The 27,543-nt window shown below is 40.1% G+C and overlaps 1 protein-coding gene across 1 annotated transcript in view; it reads right to left on the bottom strand.

Moving 5' to 3' along the window:
• Positions 1 to 11,021: 11,021 nt before the first annotated feature.
• DHRSX (dehydrogenase/reductase X-linked) overlaps positions 11,022 to 27,543 on the bottom strand; it is a 308,329-nt gene continuing 291,807 nt past the window's right edge. Inside the window, exon 7 of the mRNA XM_015825462.1 lies at positions 11,022 to 11,466. Within this exon, the coding sequence (XP_015680948.1) occupies positions 11,278 to 11,466 (189 nt within the window). The 3' untranslated portion in view covers positions 11,022 to 11,277. The remainder of the gene's footprint in view (positions 11,467 to 27,543) is intronic.

Here is a 27,543-nt window from a genome sequence, read left to right as displayed (position 1 = left end):
AGAGGGAGAGAGAGGGAGGGAGAGAGAGAAAGAGAGGGAGAGAGAGAGGGAGAGAGAATGAAAAAGGGAGGGAGGGAGAGGGAGGGAGGGAGACAGAGAGAAAGAGGGAGAGAGAGAGAAAGGGAGAGAGGGAGGAAGAGAGAGGGAGAGAGAGAAAGAGAGGGAGAGAGAGAGGGGGGGAGAGAGAGAAAGAAAGGGAGAGAGAGAGAAAGAAAGAGGGAGAGAGAGAGAAATAGAGAGAGGGGAAGAGAGAGAAAGAGGGAGAGAGAGGGAGAGAGAGAGGGAGAAAGAGAGAGAAAAAAAGAGGGAGAGAGAGATTAAATTAGTAACATGGTTGTTAAGTGAATCTGGTTTCCCCCACTAACTTTGCTTGTCAGAAGGTTGCAAAAGGCGATCACATGATCCTGGAACAATGTGACCATCATACATATGAATCAGTTGCCAAGCATCGAAATGTAAATCACATGACCCTGGGGATGCTGCAACGGTCATAAGTGTGAAAAATGGTCATAAGTCACTTTTTTCAGTGCCGTTGTAACTTTGAACAGTCACTAAGCAAACTGTTGTAAGTCAAGGACTACCTGTACTTTATCACTTTTTTCCATTTTTTTTGGTCATCAAGTTTTTGACACCTTGCTAGGTGACTGGTGGTACTTGAATGTTGCCGTATTCTAAAAGTGGTACAACCGGTGAAAAGGTTGAAAAGCCCTGTTTTATAGAACACATTCTGTGTTTCTTACTAATACAGTACAATACTGCTAGAATATAATCAGAGATGATATTGAATAAGTATTGTACAAAGGACTGTCAAGCAACAATAACACACAAGTATATACCCCTTTCATTGTAATGCCTGTTATTTTCATTCACAGAGAAACATTTTTTTAAAATTCAGCTTCTGTCCCTTTGTAGTTTTGCTGCCCAAAGCAACTGTCTTGAAAAAATAATGGTTTGTTTATTCACTTGTGCCCTAAGCTAAGATTTCACTACAAATTAGCAAAATACATGTGAGCATAGACAGATCTCCAGCAATTTATGACTGAACTGTCCAGTCAAACCTCACAAATTGAGAGGTAATTATAAATTAGTATCCAGTATCCAAGGAAGTGGTATATAGCATAGAAAAAAAGACAGGAACTAATGATCGCTCCTAAACATGGTAATGCCGTGTTAGAGAGCCATGGTGGCGCAGTAGTTAGATTGCAGAATTGCAGGCTAATTCTGTGGACTGCCAGCAGTTTGATTCTCACCAACTCAAGGTTGACTCAGCCTTCCGTCCTTCCAAGGTCAGTAAAATGAGGACCCAGATTGTTGGGCGCAAAATGCTGACTCTGTAAACTGCTTAGAGAGGACTGCAAAGCATTATGAAGCGGTATATTAGTGTAAGTGCTATTGCTATTGCTAGTACAACTGCACTGTCAAATAAGCAAATTAAAATCCAAGTGAAGGGATGAATTAATTTGGAAATACTGCCCCACTCATCCACCATGAAGTCACACACACATTTGTTTGCAATGAATTTTTATTTCGCCAAGAAGCCTCTGAATCAGATTTGCAGCTTAGGCACTACTAAACTCTTGTTCTGAGTCAGATGATCTCAGAGCCCTATAAAATTCTGGACAATTGTTTATATCAGCTGTTCTGAACAAATGCGAAGCAACCAGTTTTCAAATGCATTTATTAATTTTTTTCAAAACATAAGATGCAATTCAACTCAGAAAAAATATGGTATGAATGCTTTGGAATGTGCAATGAGAAACTGTTCAATAGTTGAAGAATGAGTAGGAGCTGTCACTGATCCCAGAATAAGCTGTGTTGCAAATTGCCAAGAGCTTCTAGTTATGAATAGCTGAAAGCAGAATACATATTTTTTTTGAAAAAATACAACTTTAATCTCAGAAGCTATTTTTTACAGACTGGAAAATAAACATATTGTCAAATTGCTCCTAGCAACTTCTCTGAAAATTATTATTTTCATTTAAAAAATAGCAATAGCTACATTTTCATAACACTTTTTTCCCCAAGGAATGATGCTAACTAAAAAAAAGTTAAAATGTGCTTAAATTTTTTACAGTTCAATCAAATATTGACTGATCTTTGATGAGTAGCTCTGTTCTGCCATTTCATGAAATCATTTTTGTTTGGGGAGTCTCAGAGGCGCTATTAAATAAAAGTATTTAACTCAAGTATTTAAGTATTTAACTCAAGAGGGAACATAAGAATAGTATTAATTCATTACACGTATTCAGCAGTTCTTCCATCCTAGTAGACACTTTAAATATTCATAAGTTGTTCTGCTTCTAATGCAATTGTGAAGGTGAGAAGTTTGTGCAAGCATGTTTTTGTACATAGTTTCCTGAGATTTGAAGAATATTCATGCCAATTTCATATTTATTTTCCTGAAGAGCATCCATCAGTAAATGGCTTTTGTTCAAATCTCTACCGCCTTTATGTCCCTATCTTGTGTGGACACATGAGAGTTGGAAAAAAACACATTCTCCAAAGCACCTGAGGACAGGACAAAAAGCAATGGGTGGAAGCTCCTCGGAGAGAGTTCCAATCTGGAACTAAGGAGTTTCTCCAAGGAGAAACTTCCTGATAGTAAAACAGTTAATCAACTGAACAGCTTGCCTTTCGGAGTTATGGATGTTCCATTGCTATTGGTTTTCTATAGAATAAACTGAACAACCATTTGTCCAGGATGAATAAAGAATCCTGCCTTGGGCAGGGGGTTGGATTAGAAGACCTCCAAGGTCCCTTCAAGCCCTACAATTCTATGTACAGTGTTGTTCAACTGATTAAATTTTGTATAGTGTTCCAGATTTTATGGAAGTCTCGGTGTACAAATGTGTCCAGCTATCCTCAAAACATTGATTTTAGCAATCATATTGCATATTTTGGTCTCCAGAAGCTGCTTAAACTAATACAGTTTTTATCTTTCAGCTTCTGCAAATTGTAAGAACAAACGTGAGAAAAAGCATATCTAAGAGCAGGCAGATAAGTTGTCAGCATGAAAACATAGAGAAGTTGCAATAAGGGTGTTATGTATTAAGCAATTCAAAGGGTCTGTTTACTGATTGTTCCATTGAATGATAGACTGTCTGTCTGTATAACTTTAAGCCTTTGTTTTAGGCGGGAATGAATACTTTAAATTGATTGGCCGCCGCCTAGGGGCGGTCTGTATAAATATGTGTCAAGCAGCTGCTAGAGCTGGCTTCTGTGAGAACCTAATAAAGAGCTGTTAATTCTACTCTGTGTCTTCAATGCCTTGCTGTTCCCACTACACAACAGTGGTGACGAAGGTGGGATTATGCTGCTAGGAAGAAGAGAGCTAAATCACTGCCCTGGTTGGAACAGCGTTTCCCCCTTCTGCCTGCCAGCACGCAAACGCTGGAGGTAGCACCTTCCTAAGGGACCCGTCCCTGGGAAACTCACAGAAGCCCTAGCATCATAAGGCATTGGAGTCACAGCAACAGCCAACCATGGCCAAAGTAGGCAAACTTTCAGAATTCAGAATTCGCACCCCAAATGATGGAGTTTGTACGTCTTAAGAGTAGAAAACTACTTCAAAGCGAACCAGGTCAGAGAAGATAATTTAAAAGCTGCAACTTTGTTGTGCGTGTGTGCCCAAGCCACCTTTGATATAGCCGAGAACCTCATCACTCCTGCTTCATTGGAGTCAGTCACCTTCGCTGACTTGAAACGAAGACTCAAGGAGCACTTAGAACCAAGATTGTCAGTTATCGCATATAGACACGCGTTCAAGCAGAGAGAACAGCAGCCAGGTGAAACCATTGCTGAATTTGTGGCCGCCCTACGCCAAACGTCCCGGCTCTGCAAATTTCCTGACCTAGAAGACAGACTCCAGGACCGACTAATATTTGGTCTTAGAAGTAGAGACCTGCAGCAGAGGCTGTTTGCCAAAGAGACCCTGACATTCCAGGACATACTGGCAGAAGAGGCCAGAGGTGGAGCCATCAAGGCTTTACATCCCTCAAAGAATCTTCCCAGCCAGATGGCTGTACATCATGAAGAGTCAGAGAGAACAGAAGACCCAGACGTAGACATTGTGATTGACCGGGTGCAGAAGATCCCAGAGAGAAGGCAGCAGCCACTTGACAAGGCAGTTCCATTTCCTAGCTCTCTTGGCTGTGGTGGACGACACCAGCACTCAGAATGCCGGTTTCACGCAGCTGTGTGCCAAGCATGTGGCAAACAAGGCCACATCACTACCGTCTGTAAAAATTGCCAGAGGGAATCGCCACGCGAAGACTTCCCCAGGAGAGCTAACGGGGCCCCAAGACAGAATAGAGTAGGATTTTGCTCTGGAAGAAGGAGCATCCTCAGAACTGGAGCCCATCACCCCCTAAAATAAAAGCTTAGACTAAAAGTCAAGCTGCAAGGAGTTCCATGCTCCGAGGAACTGGACACTGGATCAGCTATGTCTATAATTTCCTATAAGACTTTTAATTTCATCTGCAGACATGGCGGGAAATAAGTCAGACTCAAGCCGTCAGATTTAGTTTTGACAGATTTTCAAAACTCCCGTGTAGCGGTTAAAGGAGAAGCTACGATAAAAGTGTCATTCAAAGAGTTTGAGGATCCTCTCAGTGTCGTGGTGGTTGAAGGCCAGCGAACAAGCCTGATCAGCCTAGACTAGTTTGATACCCTGGGCATCCACATGACTGGCATCAACAGAACCCAGACAGCAGATTTGGCAGCTGTCTGCCAGGAGTTTGCGGACGTATTCAGTCCCACTTTAGAGAAGTATAAAGGAGCACCAATTGTTCTTCACCTTGACCCAACTGTAGCCCCAATCAGAGTAAAGCCTCGTAGAGTGCCTTTTGCCCTTAAGCCCAAGATTGATGCAGAGTTAGATAAGCTCGTTCAACAGCTGTGTGTGGGAAACCCCCATAGTTACACCGGTCAAGCCTAACGGAGAGGTGCACATCTGTGCTGATTATAAGTGCACTATTAATAAGGCACTGCAGCAGCATGCGTATCTGGTACCTATAGTTAGCCACATTCTGGCATTCTTACAAGGAGGTCGCTTATTTGCAAAGCTGGACCTGGCACAGGCTTATCAGCAACTGCCTGTGGATGATGCCTCTGCTGAGGCTCAAACAATAGTTACCCATAGAGGAGCATTCAAGGTTTGTCGCCTGCAGTTTGGGGTCAATGTAGTCCCAGGGCTCTTTCAAAGTGTGATGGAACGCACGTTAAAAAACATTCCAGGTGTGTGTCCTTATTTCGACAACGTTTTAATTGCTGGGGAGTCAGCAGAGATACTTGCAGAACGTCTAAGGGCTGTTCTTCAGCGCTTCCGCGAAGCGGGGCTGAAGCTCAAATGAGAGAAATGTCAAATAGGGGTGAACTCCACAGAGTTCCTCAGTTTCTGGATCGACACTGCCAGAATACACCCAGCTGATTCAAAGCTCAAAGCTATTGTGCAGGCTCCCAGACCAAAGTCAAAGGGACAGCTGCAGGCATTTCTGGGATTACTTAACTTTTATCATGCCTTTCTCCCTCACAAGGCTGCATTAGCAGAGCCTCTACACAGGCTCTTAGATAAAAGGGCACCATGGCAGTGGACTAGCGCCCACGAAAACAGTTTCAAAGCAGTCAAATCACTGCTATCATCAGACTCGGTGTTAACACACTTTAACGAAAAACTGCCTATCAGTATTGCATGTGATGCTTCATCATACGGGATAGGAGCAGTTCTGAGCCATATAATGGCAAATGGGCAGCAAGCACCCATAGCTTATTACTCAAGGACACTTTCCCCCACGGAAAGAAATTACACTCAAATTGATAAGGAGACTTTAGCCATAGTTGCAGGAATAAAGAAATTCCATGATTTCCTTTATGGACGCCCATTTACGGTCTTTACAGACCACAAGCCTCTTCTAGGTCTGTTTACTGCAGACAAACAAACCCCTCAGATCCTGTCTCCAAGGATGCTGAGGTGGTCAATCTTTATGGCAGCCTACAACTACAGGCTAGTCCATAAGCCTGGCAAGGAAATGGGTCACACTGATGCACTCAGCAAACTGCCTCTGCCTAATTTAGAGCCAGACCCCACACCTGCTACACACATCGTGTCAATTTAGGACTTGCCAGAATCTCCCCTTCATGCTGGGGATGTGGCTGCTGAGACAGCCTCCGACAAAACTCTCAGCCGAGTTTTGAACTGGGTGCTGAGGGGGTGGCCAGGAACCAGTCCTGGGACAGAGTTTCAGAGTTTTATTAGAAGACAAGATGAGCTGTCTGCATACAAAGGATGTATTCTATGGGGGAATAGAGTTGTAGTCCCACACACACTCAGGGAAAGAGTTTTAGAATCTCTGCATGAGGGACATCCTGGAATAGTAAGGATGAAGGTACTTGCGAGAAGCTACCTGTAGTGGCCAGGGTTGGATAAGGATATTGAGGCTCAAGTTAAAGGATGCCAGGTTTGCCAACAGTCCAGACCTGAAATACCTCAAGCCCCAGTACCTCGCTGGGAAACTACACAAACTCCCTGGTCTAGGATTCACATAGACTATGCAGGACCCTTCCAAGAACAGGTGTTCCTCATTGTAGTGGACAGCCACTCAAAGTGGCTTGAGGTAGCACCTGTCCCTTCATGACTACTGCCAGGACCATCCAGGAGCTGCGCAGAATCTTTGCCACACACAGCTTACCTGATGTAATCGTATTGGATAATGGAGCACAATTTACTGCTGCTGAATTTCAGTCATTTTTAAGGTCTAATATGATTAGACATGCCACCTCAGCCCCATTTCACCTGGCCTCTAACAGTCAAGCAGAAAGGATGGTCAGGACGACCAAAGAAGCACTCAAAAGAATGACAAATGGCGATTGGCATCACAGGTTAGCAGATTTTTTGCTCTGCCAACACATAACTCCATGCACATCAACAGGTCATAGCCCAGCGGAGCTGAGGTGGGGACGTCAGCTGACCACGAAGCTGGACTGTCTCCATCCAGAACAAGTTGCAACAGAGACAGCGCAGCCCAAGCCCCCAAGGGATTTGAGAGTCGGCGACCGAGTTTGGGAAAGAAACTATGGTCAAGGGGCACTGTGGGTGGTAGCTGTTGTTTGTAAGGTGTCAGGACCACTCTCTTCCAGTGGTCCTGGAAGATGGGCGCATTTTGCGCCGCCACTTCGATCAGTTGCGTCGGTGGCAGGCTAATCTAACCCTCGCCACCGACCAAGAGGAGAGCCGAGGGCTACATGACAGCTGCAGCGCGTCTCCATCTTCGGAGTCCTGCGCGACTCAAAGAGAAATGTTGGACGACTCAGCCGTGGGTGAGTCACTACCAACCGAAGAAACAGTGCCTGCAAATCAGAGCTTGCTGGAGGACTTATTTCCCAGCCTTTCAGGAACTGCTCCGCTCACAGACAGGTGTACAGGTCTACCCGACCTGAGCAGACCAGCCGGAAGGAGACCGGTCTACCCAGCCAGAAAAGACAAACAGAGACTGGTCTACCCGGCCAGACAAGGCAAACAGAGACTGATCTACCCGAACTGAGCTGTCAAAAAGACTCTGCTCTACCCAGCCAACCGAGGGTAGACCGGGAACCTCAGGCAGAAATGAGGCGATCAAAACAATTGCAGAAGCCGCCTAAATGAATATGTACAATTTATGGATATGTATTGATTTAGGGGGAAGGGGTGTTATGTATTAAGCAATTCAAAGGGTCTGTTTTAAAAAACGGTTTACTGATTGTTCCATTTGAATGATAGACTGTCTGTCTGTATAACTTTAAACCTTTGTTTTAGGTGGGAATGAGTACTTTAAATTGATTGGCCGCTGCCTAGTGGCGGTCCGTATAAATATGTGTCAAGCAGCTGCTAGAGCTGGCTTCTGTGAGAACCTAATAAAGAGCTGTTAATTCTACTCTGTGTCTTCAATGCCTCGCTGTTCCCACTACACAACAAAGGGCATCTTTAGTCTCTAAAGAAACAATGGAAATAGAGGTTATATTTTATAATGAGAGAATGTTGCTTCAAGGGTAGATGTACTTTAAAAACACTCTTAAATAATAGTAGAATGTGGGTATGACTGCTTTTAAAGTTACTGTGCTCATAATAATTTTACTGCTATTGCCAATTTATCAACAGTGCTTTCTGTGGTTATATTAAATGTAGTGGAGAAACAGTAAAATAACCAAACTGCAATAAATTAAACTGTATAATTCTTTTTAGGATTTACACTCTTGCTTATAGAACCAGGTGTTCATGAGGACCAAAATGATAGATAAATTGCTGAAATCAAATAAATCAACAACAAGTCCAGTTATCCTGCAAATAAAAAAGCAGTAATACAAAAGATTTCAAAGACTTGCCAACATAACAAACTTGTGATTATGATAATTTAAATTTGTAAAGCGTGTGCACTCTGAATTTAACATTATAACTAAAATAGATTCTCAGCACTATCAAGCAGATTTCAGTTTACCAGATTCTTTGAACTGTGAGCAAAATCTGCTTAATCCCTCCCAAAAAATTTTGTTGACATCAGTCTGGAGTGAATCACTGGAACCATGATTTCTTAACCACCACTCTTTCTTTCTTTTTTTAATATACATTTTATTGTTTTTTTTTTATTTTAACATCAAAGTGCTCAGGAAAACACCGTGGTGAAAGGGTACTCAATCATAACAAAACAAGTCATATATATATATAACTAAAATTAATACCTTAAAAAATAAAAATAAAAATTCCCCCCTCTATTTCCTCACATGATATAACAAATTTAGTTTAATCTATTTCTTCTTAAAATTCAATCAATCCACAGAATCATCCCTACTATTACATCTACATAAATCACTCCTGCTTTTAAGCTCCACTAATTTCAATTAAAATATTCCAATTAATCTTAAACAAACATATTAATACAATTTTGGGTATCCCTTCTACAACACACATTATATTCCAAGAGTAACATTCTAATATTTTCATATATATTCCATCTCTTAATTTAATACATCATTAATTAATCCCCTTTCTTCTCTTATCATAGATCTCTCTAATTCTTCTGCTATTACAAAATAGTTTTCTATATAAACAGAGTAAAAAAAACAAAAAAAGAGAATCATTTCGATCTGTTAAGTAAAATTTAACTCTCAACCAAATTAACTATCGTTTCTAAAACAAACATATTATTACACCAATTATTATCTTACTGCTTTCATTTACTCAATTAGATTGTCCAATCAGTCCAAATTTCTAAAGCCTTTTTGACCCAATAATTAAAATTTTAAATCACATTTTTAAATCTAACTCTGGCTTTTTTTCTATACCAAGCTGATTTTCGTAATGTTGCTTCTATGTCATCAAATCTCAGTATTTGAATACTAATGTTTATCAACAAATTGATCTGATCAAAATTCTCTTCCCCTTCTTCCAGTATCGTATACGCAATATAGTCCATTTTATTCCATATTATAATTTCAGCTTGCTTATCCAGGTTGTCATAACTTTCAATCGATTGCGTCTGGCTGTCAATTCCTGTTAATTTTGGCAATGGGAGAACTTCACTTATAGTCATTTTTTGATCTTCAAGGTTCTCCATTTGTACATAGACTTGTGAAATATCCTCCTCTGTAGTAGTTAGTTGATTTATAGAGTAGTTATTTAAGGTCTCAATCTGGGATTTTGGGTCCAGAATTTTTCTAAAGTTCAATTGATCAGTGAGTTCTTCCATCTCAAATTGTGTACACTGTTGCATATAAGCTTCTTCTTGGCCTGTAGATTGGTCTTTTAAAATTTGGGGCTCAACCACCACTCTTTCTTAACCACCAATATGTAATATTAAAATATAGCTGTGGCAATGCATGGACAGGTGCCAGCTCTAGCTTCTGTTTTACACATTATAATCTTTACTGATTTGGTTGGATTTTGCCATCTCATAGTCATTCATATACAACTATAAAAATTTGGACATGAATTGGGATATGCAAAAATAGCAGAAGCAAAGGACTATTGCTATTGACATGATCATCTTTATAAAAACATTCAGAAATCCCAAACCATTTAGAAAGTCAACTGTTCAGCACAATTGAAAGAGAATTATGTCACCTGACCTAGAGGACTACATTGCAAATGTACACATTTAAAATTTAAAATGTTAGAATATGGAATTGTATCTGTATAACCAAAAATCTTATACTGCAGTTTGTAAAAAGCAGTCAAACGTCCAAATCCATAGGAGAGTACCCCAATGTTAAGGCATATTTTTCCTATGCTCATTTCAAAATGTTTGAAGTAAGCAATGATACTTTAAGGGAAAAAAACAAGGATTTGAGGAAATTATTTGATGTGGAACAAAGTTGTGTGTGTGTGTGTGTGTGTGTGTGTGTGTGTGATATGTATATAGCTTTTTAGACTCTGAAATTGTGTTTCATATTTAAATGCAAAATATTCCATAAGGACAACAGATTATTTTTTTGATTTTATAGGCTGTGACAATTATTGAATGTTAAATAAACTGTTCCAGAAAATGGAGCAGCTATTATGAATTACTACAAACTACAAAGTAATAATTATGTTCTATGTTCAAGGGGTTGGTAGACATTTGAAGTAGATCACAGTCAGTCTAGCATTTGAAATATGAAAAAAGTTAGGTTTGTGGTCTTAGGCATGCTGGTTTTAAAGTATGTGAAAAAATTATCATCAGATTAGTTTTATATTTCTCTGGAAAAAGCAAAAATGCCAAAATTAAGGATTAAAGAAAACATTCCAGTTTTTTTAAGTTTTTGAAAATCAAATTATCAAATCCTTCGATTTTGAAGAACGGAGACCACATCATTTTAACCCAGACATGTCAAACTCGCAATGTCATGTGACATCATGCAACGTATCGGGACGGTTTTGCCATTGCCGGCAATGGGGTGAGCGCGGCTTCTGGATGACGTGTCCGGCCTGTGGGCCGGCAGTTTGACACCCCTGTTAACCTCTTTGTTTTTATGAAAGAAAACTCTTTCTACATAGGGTTAAAGAATTTGTTTTTAATCACAGACAGAAACATCATGATTACAAAATGGATGGTTAAATTTAAAACTACCATACATACAATTCGAATTAGGAATTTTTTGCCCATCATCTCAACTGCCACCACTGCTGGCAGACTGGTAGCTCAAACAATGTCCATACTTGCTTATGTGACTGAACAGTGAATTCCTGAAGTATGAGTGATGCTGCACAGCTTGGCTCAGGGAGACAGGCTGAATTCCCATAGCAAACTCATCATTTTCTCCCCATGACCTCTAGGGTACTACATCAGGAATCCCAACAAGTTTGCAGCTTTCTGTCCAGAGTCTTTTCTGCAACTCATCATCATAAGAGACATCAGCAGATTTTGTCCTTTGCTCATTGTAAAGGTAGCATCCACCAACCCCTTCCAGTTCTGGTGAAACTGCTGCGTAGGTCGATGTAGATGCACCTTCTTCTGGTGTCTGTAGATTTGAGAAATTAAACACAATTCAAGATTGAAAACATAAAGAATGTGAAAAATTAAGATGAAAACAGTAACTTTTAATTTTTCTGCCAATGTAATTAAGAATTATTCTTATTTCTATGCCAATACCTAGCATTTGAGAGAGAAAATAAACGAGAAGAATGATACTGACCATGCTACTTATTTCTAAAGAAGTGAATTAAAAAAGAAAAGAAGAAACCTTAAGAGACAATAAGGGTCTCAAATGCATGATTAAAGTGGCATGATTGAAAAAGTCACAAGATTACAAGGGCCATCCAAAAACAAGTATGAACAATTCTGATGTCATTAATAAATTCCCTTATTTGGGATGCTTTTCTATTTATTAGCCTGCTTGCATATATGAAGATATACTGAAAAGACAGGCCTCTTTACTACAATGGATTTGGTCCAAGATTTTTCAATCTCTATGCAGCAACATTATACATAACTGCAAATAATTCCTTCTTCAGAAACAGAATTAATGCATTTCTGAAAGTAAGCAATGATACTGAGATCTCTAGTGTAATTAGTTTTTTTACCAAGATGACAAGTTCTGTAATCAGCCATAAACAGATGAAAGTGTAAGTTATCTGTATAATGCATTTTGTTCAGTTACCACACACAAGCCAGAGATCATGAAAACAAGACTGCCAGCGAATTGTGGCATTTATTCCAGAACAGCAAGGTAAAATCAGAGGATTTAATTTTAGTCAAAGAATTATCATCAAAGTGCTTGACTTTCAAAGTGAAAACTAGTATGTGTCAGAAGAAAAATCAAATCAGAAGCAATGTTTTTTTTAATTGGTATGATATTATTTGGTTCACATTTAAGAGTTTAATGCAAGTATTATTAAAATATTCCTAGTTTTTTTTAAATTATGCATTTAAACATTTTTCTTTTTGTATCTATTGTTACATTTCTGACTGATGCCAATGGGCTGCCATGCATAATTAAACCAAACCAGGAGTTTTATTTTGCTGACACTGAGAATGTAATGGAAATTTATTCTACAGATTTTACTGAAACTTATAACCATCTGAAACAGTAGGCAAAAACAAATAAACTTGATTTTTTAATTATGAAAACAACAACAAAAAAATCAGATTGTGAATTAAAAGACAGAAGTGGAAAAATAAAACTATAGTCTTCCAAAAGCAGTTGTAATAATGAATTTAGCAACATATTTGAGCATCTTTAACAATCCAAAAGTATTCAGATACTTTCTCCAAGACTTTTGGGAGAATTTTACACAAAAATCTGCTTCTTCCATTCTACTATCTTGATCTCCATATATGGGATTTTAAGCAGGCATTTGGCTGCTGATGTTAACTGAAGTGATATGTTTTCTAAACTCAGCAAGTGCAAAATTTTGACACATTTTATAGGTCAATCTGAACAATGGATTTGAAAGAACTCTGTGTCCCTTACCTATTCTCACAGAGCAATAGATGTCTCAAGAACAACAGACATTTTTTTGCCCCACCAATATTCTTTCTCTGAATATATTTTATCCTGTTGTTTTCACCAAATGAAATTCATATCCTAACTAATAGTCCCACATTCCATGTTTATTTAATAAAGCTGTGGAGCGCTCTGGAGATGGCTTTGAAGGAAATAAACAAAAGTTGTTATGCATGCAACAAGGAAACAAGAAGAAGCAAACCCTGGGAAGGAACACAGCATTAGCCAGATGCTTAGGTTGATTCCTCTCTGACTCAATGGGGTATGAGATGGAGCGAAGATAAAATACAAAAAAATTGCAAGGTTCTATTCAATATTGCCCATCTCAATAGAGTATAATTATTGTATTTCTGTGCAGTTGGTTTCTTGATCTGATCTGTCTCTTAGAGTTGATTAAAACAGAGACCCAGAGCACTATAACAAATTTCCTTTCCACAATGGATATGAAGAACACTGAATATTGTATATTGTATACCAATTCCTAATAAAGTTGTTTGCCTCAGGCTACATGCTTCTTCTCAGGAGTGAGTTCACACAGCAAGCAAATAAGAAGGATAAACACAACTTGGTAGCAGAAATCATGAGAACCCAAGACAAGAATTCAGACTAGAGAGTAATATATTGTGATGGTTTGTTCTGTCTTCAAATTGTTTAGATGAAAATATTATGTCTTGAATAATTGCCAGTTGTATGTTCTGAACAAGGCTGGTTGACAGTGGGATTGCTTCTTGCTGAGCAAGCCAAGGCTGCTGTAGAAATTTTTAGAGGAACAAGGCAAACAATTTTCAAAGTGAGAAAATAGGGAAAACAAAAATGAATTTAACCCATGAATTTTTGCCAATATGATAAATAGTTCAGGATGATGGAAGCTATAGCCCTAAGAACTGGCAACTCATTTAGAGCAAATATTGCTATTATCAAAGTCTTGGCCCCATGCAAATTAGTTTTCACCCCCACATATCTATCATAATCATCAGCCAATATCAGTTCTGGTTGTAATTGAGGCTTATAATTCGATTTTTTTAATGCTCACTGAAATAAAATCTTTACACAAATATTTTCAGATTAAATATCGCATATCCTTTTTTCTAAAAATGCTTTTCTTGAAGTTAGACTACCTCTTGACTCATTTTTTTAAAACAATGAAATAATCTTCTTTTTAAAGGAGTTTTTGCTCCATTTATATTCCATGTTAGGCATTTAAAATCCATTTTATGTCAAAAACTTAGCCTGGTGTGATGGCCTCTTCATCAGCTTCTTGTAGTTGTTTAGAGTCTAGAGTGCTAGGGCCCTTTATCACTTCCATTTGCATTTCTTCCAGTTCTTCTTTAAAATGTTCTAGAAATTAGGTTGCTTTTTGGATTGAATTCAGTATGAACATCTCTTGTTTAAATGAGGAAATCATTCCTTCCAATTTATCCCATTAAAATGGTATTTTTTTCTGTTTAAGCTTGTCAATCAAACAGAAGTGCTCTTTTCGTTTGTTGCAGAATTCTAATCAGAATATTTTTAAATACAATCATATCTGTGTTATTCATTTCAGTGTAGTAGTGAAATGCTGTGGCAAAACTTGTTACCTGTTCTTCTTTCTGACACAATGTATAAGAACATCCCTTGGTACATTTCTTAGTTTTGCAAATTGTCTATTGATTCTATAGACTTTATCTATTTCTGCCTTCATGTCATCTTGATCCCATTAAAAAAAAAAGTTAGAGATTGACCAATATTTTCTCTAGTATTGTCTCCAGGTTCCTTTGGAACTGTTCCAAATATCAGGAAGAATTCTTTTTCCCTCAGTTCCAATAACACCAATTTGTCTAAATCATTTTCGTTCTCTCCATTTATTCTTTGTTTTATTTTCAAAAATTTCAACTTTGTCATTAATTTGTTTCTCCAGTAAGATGTTCTAAAGATTCAGTTTTTTCTAACTTTTTATTTCATCCTCTGTTTCATCCTTATGAAATTTCTTCTATTCTTCTCTCAAATGCAATAACCTAACTTTTGACAGATTTGACAGATTTAGATGCCTGCTTTCCCACTTCTTCAAACATTTGTTGTAATATTTTTGGGGTAATTCTTTCATCAATTGCAAACATAAAGGTTAAAAAGCAGGGCTCTCTCTCTTTTTTTTCTCCTTCTCTTTCCCTACCCCCTCTCTTTCGCTCTGCTTTTCCAGAAATGGACTCTTAAGGCCTTAGTCCAATATGTTTTTCTGCATTTCAAATGACATAATCCATCTTATATTATGCTTATCTCCTTACTTTGTAACTTCCAAGAATTATTTTTTCCCATTTATTGTCAAACTATCAAAATTTAGTCTGTTTATTCAATTCCCAGTAGCCCCAAAAGACTTTTGTCAAAATATTTATCTTTCAGATTTATACCATCCCTTTTGTCCATTTGCAACTTGCTTAATAAAATCTTGATTAAGCTCTTTGCTACCATTTTAAAGTCTTTTAAAAGTATTGTTTTCCTCTTTGCTTTACTTTTTTTGTAATCCAGAAGGAAAGTTCACTCACTAAAAAGTTCTCTGCTATTTTCGAAGACCTCTTTTCAACTGTTAACTGATTATAGCCTGAAGTTATTTAGAAAGTGAGAATTGATCAAACTTAGCGTCCTTTAAAAGACTGCATATTGTGCGTCTTTTTTCCCCTTGAGCCCTAGCTGCTCTACTCACAAGACTACAAGATTTCCATCCCATATTCTCCTCACATGGAATAGTTCACTATTGCTGTGCCATCTCTGTTACTTTAGAGGTATTTAGTCTACCACAGATCCTCACCTGGAAGCCCAAATTCTAGGGATCTTAATACAATGCTTTTCCAGTTCTTGGAGATGGAGGGGGCCAATGAATATGAAACAATAACTACTATCATGGATAATATGAATGAATGAATAAAGACTGTCTCTTTCAAGCACCAGGTTTAAAATCAAGCTATTTGGCATAAATGAGAGGGAGAAGCAGCAGCAAACTGAATACTTTTTATTCACTGACTATATCTCAGAATTAGTATGGCTATCATGCCAGCCTGCTAGGAAGATGGAAACAATAAGATCTCAAAAGTGATGGACTTATCTAAAACATTTCAACATCATGGTGTAATTTGCACTGTGTCTGCCTTTTTGCTTGCCTCACTTTTGCAATGTAATAGGCCAAATGTAAATCAGCTCTGGTTCTGCTTTCATCCAGGGCTGCTCAGGAAAGTCCTGGGAACCCAGAATAGACTGCATTCATGCTAATAAAATTACATTGCATCTTGAAAATGATTTGGTTGCTTCAGGTGAGCCACAACAATATGTTCCAAATATAATTTATATCAGCTATTTTCTTGCAATGGTATGCCATTTTGCCATAGAGTACATATGATTAAAGCTAAACATTGAAGACCCAATGTTTGGTGTTTACAATTGTCACATTTATTAAGCAAAGACTATGAAGTCAACAGAAAATGACAAAAAAAGATAGTCCATAGTTCTTCCCTATGAAATTTCACCGTTACTTTTTGTGAATTTCATATTTGAAAAAAGTCAACTTTATCACTGTATATGAATTTATTATTCCTTTCTATCTTTCTGAACTTCTATTGCTTACTTTAATTTCTTTTAAAATTCCCTTATTCCCTTGAGTCTGGAAGCCCATCCCAAAATACATAGTGAGATTTGCTAAATTATGTTTTCTATTAAAAAAAAGGAAACAAAGTTCATGTTGGCCTATGATTATTCAATGTTTCTTGAGTTCAGTTTTCATTAAAAAATAACTTTTAAAAAATAAATTATTAGAAGAAAATAAAAACAATTGCAATACTTCTCTGCAACTTATCTTCCTTTGCGGACAATTTTAATTACATCAATTCATGAAAAGAGCGATAAGTCACTTTAATAAATGCTTTAGATTAAGTATTGTGATAGACAAAGTAAATTTAGATAGAATTTTTTTTGCAGAAATGTTTTCATTAATTTTGATAGTTTCTAACTTTGGAGAGATTTATTCTTTATGTATGCTAGGCAAAATGTGATAAATGAGCAAGCTTCATGTTTTGCCAGCAACATTTATTGTGTGAACTTGAATGGTTTGAACAAGCACACATTCAACCTTTATTTATTTTCCAAGTTGGCACACATAACAATAGTACTTTTACAAAAATACTAATAATACTTCTAAAATTTTAAAAATCTTTGCTAGATTTTTGCTCAGCCATGCTTCCAATATAGAAAAATTTATAAATCATATGACTGAAAATAGTTTGCATAATATAGAGACTATAAATGTGTAACTTAAATGCTTAGAAAGTCTCTATCTTAGCTACTTGCATTCATTATCTACTTATTGATCATATTGTTCTGGTATTTTGCAAAATTCAAATCAAAGAAATAGATCAGGAGAACTTATATCTGGCTTTATTAAACTTCACTGGTTATTACATCAGCATTATATTAGTAATGAAGTTAAGAATAATTTCAAAAAGTGTCTAGTTGGCCCAGGCATAGCAATGCTGATGGACGGGCAAAAAGCAAATAAAATAAAAATTCAACTGCAGGTGCCTGAGTTGTCAGACACACAGAAAAACAATTTTAAAAATATGAACCTACAATGTAACATATTGATTAGTTTTTCTAGATTTGAATGCTCAGACAGTTGGAGACAGTTAATTCTTCCTATACTTCCTATACATGTTTCATTTCAGCCCATCCATAATATCTTAAAAATATTTTAGTGAAACACTGAATAGCATTAGAATTATGTGTAAATCTTGAATGGGAAGCAGAAGGGAGAAAGATTAATATCTCCATGTTTTCTTGCTACATTTTCACTCTAGATATTTTCCCACTCCTGAAGAATATTGCTTTTCTAAAAAAAAAAACAACTTTGAGGTTTTATATATGTGCAACTTAGCCCCAGAAATCAGTAAAAATGCTGGCATCCTGTCATTTATTGCTACTCCAGGCCTGTAAGGAGAGAAGTTGTATTCTCAAACTTAAAACCAAATTAAATGCTGTATTAACTAAAGACTTCCCCTTTATGGATTACTGCCTTGTCGTGGCGAAGGGGCTTGCGTAACTCAATGAAGCTATGAGCTATGCCGTGCAGGGCCACCCAAGACGGACAGGTCATAGCAGAGAGTTCTGACAAAATGTGATCCACTGGAGAAGGAAATGGCAAACCACTCCAGTATCTTTGCCATGAAAACCCCATGAACAAAAGGCAAAAGATATGACGCTGGAAGATGAGCCCCTCAGGTCGGAAGGTGTCCAATATGCTACTGGGGAAGAGCAGAGGGCTAGTACTAGTAGTGCCAGAAAGAATGAAGCGACTGGGCCAAAGCCAAAAGAATGCTCAGTTGTGGATGCATCTGGTGATGAAAGGAAAGTCCAATGCTGTAAAGATCTTTTCTCCATAGGAACCTGGAATGTAAGATCCATGAATCAAGGCAAGCTGGACGTGGTCAAACAAGAGATGACAAGACTGAACATCGACATCTTAGGAATCAGCAAACTAAAATGGACAGGAATGGGTGAATTTAATTCAGAGGACCATCAAGTATACTACTGTGGGCAAGAATCCCTTAGAAGAAATGGAGTAGCCTTCATAGTCAATAAAAGAGTAGGAAAATCAATACTGACAAGGCAGTTCCATTCCCTCGGTGTTTCGGATGTGAAGGCCGCCACAAGCATACCGACTGCCGTTTTTGCTCTGCTACTTGCCGGGTGTGTGGCCGGCAAGGCCACATAGCCGTCATCTGTTTGGGTCGCAAGAAAGACTGTCCATTGGAAGAATTGCCTCGGAAAGGTATCCGGGTCCCCAGCCAGAATAGGGTGGGTTTTTGCGCATCCCGAAGAAGCGTATTGAGAACAGGGGCCCACCGGCCATTGAAGAAGAAGCTGCGTATTGATGTCAAATTGCGGAGGGTCCCCTTAACAATGGAGCTGGAGACGGGTTCAGCTCTGTCAATCATTTCCCAGAACACCCTCAAGCAGATCTGTGCCTGTGGTGAGCCACATTTTGGCCTCACTTAAAGGAGGCCGAGTTTTCGCCAAACTAGATTTGGCCCAGGCCTATCAACAGCTACCGGTTGATGATGCAACGGCAGAGGCCCAGACGATCATAACGCACCGGGGAGCTTTCAAAGTCAGAAGACTGCAGTTCGGAGTTAATGTAGCTCCTGGCATTTTCCAAAGCATGATGGAGCGAACGCTCCATAACATTCCGGGAGTTTGCCCATATTTCAATGATGTCCTCATCACAGAGGAATCAATCGAAAACCTGTCTGAAAGACTCCGGTCATTTTGCTGCGGTTCTGCGAAGCGGGGCTGAAGCTTAAGCAGGAAAAATGAAAAATTGGAGTAACTTCCACTGAATTCCTGGGGTTTCGTATAGATGCCGAAGGCATCTATCCTGCTGAGTCCAAGCTCAAGGCGATTCAGCAGACCCCAAGTCCCAAGTCGAAGAGCGAGCTTCAAGCCTTCCTTGGACTTCTAAACTTTTACCATTCCTTCCTTCCCCACAAGGCTGCAGTGGCAGAGCCGTTACACCGGCTCTTGGATAAACAGGTTCCATGGAAGTGGACAAAAGTCCACCAAAGGAGTTTTGCTGAGGTCAAAGCATTGTTGTCTTCAAATGCTGTTCTAGCTCATTTCAATGAGCAGTTGCCAGTTTGTATAGCTTGCGATGCATCTCCTTATGGAATTGGGGCTGTGTTAAGCCACCTCAAGGCTGATGGGACACAAGTTCCTGTAGCCTACTATGTCTTCTGCTGAGCGTAATTACGCACAGATAGGCAGAGAATCCTTGGCCATTGTGGCTGGCATAAAAAAGTTCCATGACTTTTTGTATAGTCGCCACTTCACGGTCTTTACAGACCACAAGCCACTTCTGGGGTTGTTCACAATGAACAAACAAACCCCACACATAATTTCTCCTAGAATGTTGAGGTGGTCAATTTTCCTCTCTGTTATGACTATTCCCTAGTTCACAAACCAGGTAAAGAAATGGGCCATGCAGATGGCCTTAATAGGTTGCCTCTAAAGCTCTTAGAATAAGATACTGCTCCGGCCAACCACATCCTGGCTATCCAGGATTTGCCTGAGTCTCCCCTCAATGCAGGGGATGTGGCTGCAGAAACAGCCACTGATAACATGCTAACACGCGTGTTAAACCGAGGGTTGTCAGGATGGCCTGACACATGTCCTGGCACCAATTTCCAGAGTTTCTGGAAAAGGAAGCATGAGCTATCCACCTTTAAGGGTTGTGTCCTGTGGGGTAGCAGGGTGGTGATCCCAACCTCATTGAGAACTAGAGTCTTGCAGTCTCTGCATGAGGGACATCCGGGCATAGTCCGGATGAAGGCGCTTGCACGTAGCTATCTCTGATGGCCTGGGCTTGATAAAGAGATTGAGACCCAGGTCCATGGGTGCCACATTTGCCAACAGTCCAGGCCTGAAATGCCACAGGCTCCCGTGCATAGATGGGAGGCCACACATGCTCCTTGGTCGAGGGTTCATATCGACTACGCTGGCCCCTTTCAGGGGCAATTCTTCCTCATTGTTGTGGACAGTCACTCCAAATGGCTAGAGGTCGTTCCAGTGTCCACCATGACGACTGCCAGGACCATCCAGGTGTTGAGGGGGATCTTCACCTCTCATGGACTCCCAGATGTTCTTGTCTCCGACAATGGACCTCAATTCACCTCTTCGGATTTCCAGTCCTTCCTGAAAGCCAACATGATTCGTCATGCTACTTCGACACTCTTTTATTTGGCTTCCAACGGCCAAGCTGAGTGCATGGTGCGCACCATCAAAGACGCCTTGAAGAGGCTCACTCATGGGAGCTGGCACCACAGGTTAGCTGATTTTCTCCTTTGCCACTGCACCACACCTTGCACAGCTACAGGCAAGAGCCCAGCTGAACTCCACTGGGGTCGCCGTCTTATTACCAAATTAGACAGATTACACCCAGACCGGGTGGCTTCACAGGTGTCACAGCCGCGGGCACCGAGGAGATTGCAAATGGGTGATCCAGTTTGGGTAAGGAACTATGGACCTGGACATCTTTGGGTGACAGCAGTGGTCTGCAAAGTCACTGGGCCACTGTCATACGAAGTGGCCTTGGATGATGGTCGCGTGCTGCGTCAGCACATTGACCAACTGCGGTGGAGGCTACCTAGTCACCCTTCTGCTCCTGACTCTGCTCTCGGGGGGAAGGAGGACCACGATCACGATCGTGGATCTCAGTCTCTCTGCGAAAGCGGGGGTTTGCACTCTCCAAACAGGGGTTTTGCCAACGAGGCGGCTCCTGACTCTGGCATTGGGACATTGCATGCAATTGGCTTCTCATGCCACATCTACCTCAGGCCTTGCGCCTACAGGACAGTGTTCTCAACCGGGTTCTCTCGCTGATCCGGGGAATTCCACCCCACCAAGGAACTCTGGTTTGGGCTTATCGGAAAGAGACAGCCGAAGTCAAATGGACAAAGGGTTGGGCCTACCGGAACAGGCCAGCCAGCAAGATCTGGGTTCACCCGCATCAAACGGGTCTCAAAGTCCCGGTCTGCCGAGCCTGGCAGGCGAGCTTGCAGACCGGGCACTTGCAGCAGCTCCGAGATGATCGGAGCAGGCCAGAGGCCCTCCAAAGTTCCTACAAGATTATGTGAGGTTCCTGTAAGTGGGCAGGCCTAGTTCCCTAGAAATCAGAACACACCCAAAAGTGTATTGTAATATTGTAAAGTATTAAGTATTACTATGGAGAGTGACATTGTAGTAGTTAAAATAGTAAGTATCTATTTTTTTTAACCAAGAGGGGAGGGGTGTTATGTCCTGGGCCTGTGATTGACAGAGCAGGTGCAGGAAGCTGCAGTGAGACCCGGGCAGACCATGTGGCCTACCCGGGCCAGACAGGCTGTCTCCAGCCTTTTGAGCATGCACAGAGCGGGAACATACGTTGCATTTATTGGCTGACGCTGTTCTCTGCAAAAGGTATAAAAGGGATCAGTGCCATTTTGTGTTGTTCTGTTGAAGCTTAAATAAAGAAGCATCTGTTGTTACTCCTGCCTCATTTCAATGCCTTATCAATGCAAAGAACAGAACACTTATTATCATGGGGGATTGGAATGCTAAAGTGGGAAGCCAAAAGATAACCAGAATAACAGGCAAGTTTGGCCTTGGAGTACAAAATGTAGCAGGGCACAGGCTGATAGAATTTTGTCAAGAGAATATGATGGTCATAGCAAACACTCTTTTCCAACAACCCAAGAGACAGCTCTACACATGGACATCACCAGACGGTCAACACAGAAATCAGATTGACTATGTGCTCTGCAGCCAAAGATGGAGAAGCTCTATACAGTCAGTAAAAACAAGACCAGGAGCTGACTGTGGCTCAGATCACGAGCTTCTCATTGCAAAATTTAGGCTTAAATGGAAGAAAGTAGGGAAAAACACTAGGCCACTCAGGTATGAACTAAATCATATCCCTGATGAATATACAGTAAAAGTGACAAATAGGTTTAAGGAATTAGATCTGATAGACAGAGTGCCTGAAGAATTATGGACGGAGGTTCACAACATTGTACAAGAGGTAGCAACTAAAACCATCCCAAAGAAAAAGAAATGCAAGAAAGCAAAATGGCTGTCTGAGGAAGCTTTGCAAATAGCTGAGGAAAGAAGGGAAGCGAAAGGCAAGGGAGAAAGAGAAAGATACACCCAATTGAATGCAGAATTCCAGAGAATAGCTAGAAGAGATAANATGCCCTCTTAAATGAACAGTGCAAAGAAATAGAAGAAAACAATAGAATAGGGAGAACCAGAGATCTCTTCAAGAAAATTGGAGATATGAAGGGAACGTTTCATGCAAAGATGGGCATGATAAAGGACCAAAATGGCAGGGACCTAACAGAGGCAGAAGAGATTAAGAAGAGGTGGCAAAATTACACAGAAGAACTATAAAAGAACGAGCTTAGCATCCCTGATAATCACGATGGGGTGGTCACTGACCTCAAGCCAGACATCCTAGAATGTGAAGTGAAATGGGCCTTAGGAAAGCTGAGCAACAACAAAGCTAGTGCAGGTGACAGTATTCCAGCTGAGCTATTCACAATTTTAAAAGATGATGCAGTAAAAGTGCTACACTCAATTTGCCAGCAAATTTGGAAAACTCAACATTGGCCACAGGATTGGAAAAGGTCAGTTTACATTCCAATTCCAAAGAAAGGCAATGCCAAAGAATGTTCAAACTATCGCACCATTGCACTCATTTCACATGCTAGTAAAGTTATGCTTAAAATCCTACAAGCTAGACTCCAGCAGTATGTGGATCGAGAACTACCAGAAGTACAGGCAGGATTTCAAAGAGGCAGAGGAACTAGAGATCAAATTGCCAACATACGCTGGATCATGGAGAAAGCTAGGGAGTTCCAGAAAAAAATCTACTTCTGCTTCCTTGACTATGCTTTTTTAAAATATATTTTATTAATATTTTTTAACAAGCATATGTCACTCAATAATTGGTAAACAGTGTGTTGTCTGGGTTACAATTGATTTCTATAATCTGTATTCCATATATTAATTTTAATTGATTTCCTCTTTCCCCAGAACATCTTTTTGGCAAACATTAATACAATTCTTATTGTTTTAATAAATGACAATTAAGTATATAATTTTTCCAATATTCCTAAAAAATAATCATCATATTAGTATAATATTTCTTTTTTTTCAGTCATTTGAGTTGCCTTATCATCAATCCTGTTACTATCCTTATTTTAGTTTGTTTCTCCCACCAAATTCTAAATATTTTTACTAATAAAGGTTTTCTCAACAATTGGTTACATGGGGAACTTCCGGTTGGATCGTGGCACCGATGGCGGCTTTTCCTCGAGCCGTCTGCCCCGAGGGCGCGTCAAAGCCGCAGGAACAGCGCGCAACAGCTGTTCCGTGGCTCGGAATCCCCTTCCCCGGGCAAAGGGGGGGTGAGCTTCCCCGATAGGGGTAGAGCTCCCTAGCCCTCACAATTCTTCAGCTGTGAGGACTAAGGTGAGCTCCCCCGGAGTCTGGGACTTCTCCGTGCCTCGGGCTGCCTTCGTTCTCAGAACGAAGCCAGACGCGGATTCAACCTCTGCTGTCCTAGGAGATTGTGAGTAGAATTTTACAAGCAGACAGAGCTAACCAGGAGGATTGGAACTTGAATGAATCGGGACTTTAACTCTGGAAACAAATAAGAATCTTCTTCACTTTTTATTTTAATTTGAAGAAGAAGGAATATGGCTGCGGAAGGGCGTTTTTTTCTTTGACAGAAAATATAAGAGACGTTTACTTTTTGGAGACTTTCACTTTTTTCTGGACTTTTTACTGTAATAGACTTGGTTACTTTGTTGCTTACTGGCTGGGCAAGCTTTCTGCTTTTACTTTTGTTTCTTGCTTTTATAAGACGTTATACTATATAAATGATAGTATAAGAGAAGAAAGAGAAAAGTAAAATGGCCTCAAAATGTGTGGGAACTTTTGTTTCTCAGAAAGGCACGATCTCCTCCCCAGCTGTTCAAATATCACAGCAGCCAAGAACCAAGACTCCTCCGCCTTCTCCCCCAATTCCGGTACTTACACTGAAAGATTTACAGGATGCTTTGAAGGACAATGCAAGACAGATTAGAACAGAGATGGAGGTGTTTTTTGAAAAGAAACTTGAAGAGAAAAATGCAGAGATGAGAGATGACATATTGTTTGCATTGCAAGGCTTGGCAGTTCATGTAGAACGTATTGATGGACGGGTGGATGAAGTGGAGGAACATGTTGAAAGTTTGGAATTTAGATTGGGAAAAGAGGAGAACGTGGATTTAACTCAAAATGAGGTCATTATGTTGCAATATAGAGAAATGGAATATGCTTTGAGAATAAGGGGATTGAAAGAAAATGCTCAAGAAAATTTGGAGGAAGAGATTGCAGCAGATTTGGCTTTGGTTTTGTCCTGTCAACCTGAAGAAATTATGAGAGAAATGGAAATTTTTTTTAGAGTTAATTCATGGGTTGCAAGACAGAGAAACCTTCCAAGAGATGTTGTTATCTACTTTTCCAGAAAATCAATCCGTAATGTAATTATTCAAGTTTTTTATAAGCAGAAATTTCAAATTTCAGGACAAGATGTTATAATTTTAAAGGAGATACCACCCAAAATACTTAGAAGGAAGGATTTCGCCTTCCTGGCTGAAGAGTTAAAAAAGCGACAAATTCAATTTAGATGGGATATACCTGTTGGTATAATGGTGAATTACATGGGAATACATTATAGGCTCAACACGATTGCAAAGGCAAGGGACTTTTATGTCTCAATCTTGAAAGTAGGTTCACCATTATCTCTACAAGGTACCAGGAAGGAAGGAATCTTTGAAGACAAAGTGGCGGAAGGAGTCATATCATCATCAAGTGTTATAAAACTGCAAGATCAAGATCAAGTTAAGCAACAATTTATGGAAATTAAAGATGATCCGAAACTACAAAGAATGACCCGTGCAGCTCATAGACGCAAAGAAAGAGAGCAACAAAAAGTGGATGTGGTACCTATAGCACACAAAATATTTTGAAGAAAAAGATAAAGTTTAAACCGCAGATATTTTTGCTGGGTATTATGGAAGATTTGGATACAAAAGAAATAGACTTGATGTTGAACCTGATAACTGCTGCAAGATTACTAGTAGCTCAATGTTGGAAAATGGAACGTTTGCCCACTGTAGAAGAATGGTCACTTAAAGTTTCAAATTTAGCAGAAATGGCCAAGATCTCCGCTTATGTGAAGGACTATTCACAAGAAAGATATATTTCAGTTTGGAGAAGATGGATAGATTATATTGAGAGTAAATACGGGACTAAAAAGTTTCATTTGGTTTTTGAGTGAATCTTAGAGTATTAATGTTGTTTATATGTTATAATAGTTTACTTATTTTTTATTTCTAATTATTAATATGATGTTATAATTATTGTGTTTAATACTAGTATATTTGTTTAAAAGAGAGTTAAAGGATGTTACAGATTTGTCATTTTAATAGTTGATTAATGTCAGATAGAGTATGATTATTGTATAAAATTGTCCTGCATGTATCCTAATTTACAATCTAAGTGTTGGAGATGTGGAAACTTAGATGTAACCTATTTTCATATTTGGTGGACATGCAGGGTTGGCTTTTGAGTGAATCTTAGAGCAGTGGTTCTCAACCTTCCTAATGCCGCGACCCTTTAATACAGTTCCTCATGTTGTGGTGACCCCCAACCCCCCATCCAGCTGGCCAGGGAGGGGGGCAGGAAGGCCGTTCCACTGGCTCCGCCCAGCCTGGTTGGAGAAGCGCCCAGGCGGGGAGAGGGAGAGAGAGAGAGAGAGAGAGAGAGCCAAGAGGGCGACAGCACCGGCAGAGCTTACTTCAGCCTCCTCCGCGGAAATGACCGCGAAGCAGCGCAGCCTCCCTTAGGACAGGGGTAGGCAACCCAAAACACTCAAAGAGCCATTTGGACACGTTTCCCACTGAAAACAAAACACTGGGAGCCGCAAAACCCTTTTGATATCTAAAATGAAGATAACACTGCATATATCCTTTTTTACCTTTAATGTATGTATGTATGTATGTATCTGTGTTTGTGTGTGTATATATAAAATAAAGGTAAACAAGGATATATGCAGTGTTATCTTCATTTTAGATGTCAAAACAGTCTCTCTCTGTCTCTCTCTTTCCTCTCTTTCCTTTCTCTTTCCTCTCTCCCCTCCCTCTTTCCTCTCTCTCTCTTTCCTCTCCCTCTCTCTCTTTCCTCTTTTTTTCTTTCCTCTCTTTCTTTCTCTTTCTCTTTCCTCTCTCTCTTACTCTCTCTCTCTTTCTCTTCCTCCCTCTTTCTCTTTCTCTCTCTTTCCTCTCTCTCTTTCTCTCTCTCTTTCCTCTCTCTTTTCCTCTGTTTCTCTCTCTTTCCTCTCTCTCTTTCTTTCTCTCTCTTATGGCTGCATCGTCGGGGGTCCCCGCCGCCCCCAGCCTGGCCGTCGCCCCCACCGGGACTCCGCGCTGCCCAGCCTCCACCCATCGATGGAGCCGCGGTGGGGACAGTGCCCGCCCGAGCTGCCTGGGGGGCAGCAGGAGGAAGGAGAGGAGGAGGGCGAGGAAGCAGCCGCCCCATATGGGACTCTGCACTGCCTGGCCTCGCCCTCTGCCCATTTATTTATTTATTTATTATTATTTTGATTTATATCCCGCCCTTCTCCCGACGGGACTCAGGGCGACTCACAACCTATTTAAAAACAAAAACATACCCACAATCCCCACCAAATAAAACCAATTAAAAGCCAAATATTTAACGTTGTGATTTCCTGTTTAAAATTTCCTTAAAATAAACCCGATTTTTAAAATCCTCTCTAGGCCAGGCCCGCTTGCTGGAAAAGCCATGTCTTGAGGGCACGGCGGAAAGTAAAGAGATCCGGAATCATCCGGATCTCGGGGGGTAGATCGTTCCAGAGGACGGGGGCACCCACAGAGAAGGCCCTCCCCCTGGGGGTCGCCAGCCTACATTGCTTGGCCGACGGCACCCTGAGGAGGCCCACTCTGTGGGAGCGTACCGGTCTATGGGAGGGAATCT

This window comes from Protobothrops mucrosquamatus, unplaced genomic scaffold (assembly GCF_001527695.2).
Source record: "Protobothrops mucrosquamatus isolate PMUCROS unplaced genomic scaffold, P.Mucros_1.0 scaffold_199, whole genome shotgun sequence".
Lineage (NCBI taxonomy): Eukaryota > Metazoa > Chordata > Lepidosauria > Squamata > Viperidae > Protobothrops > Protobothrops mucrosquamatus.
The sequence above is the reverse complement of the archived record's forward strand: the minus strand, read 5'-3'. Positions and strand labels throughout refer to the sequence as shown.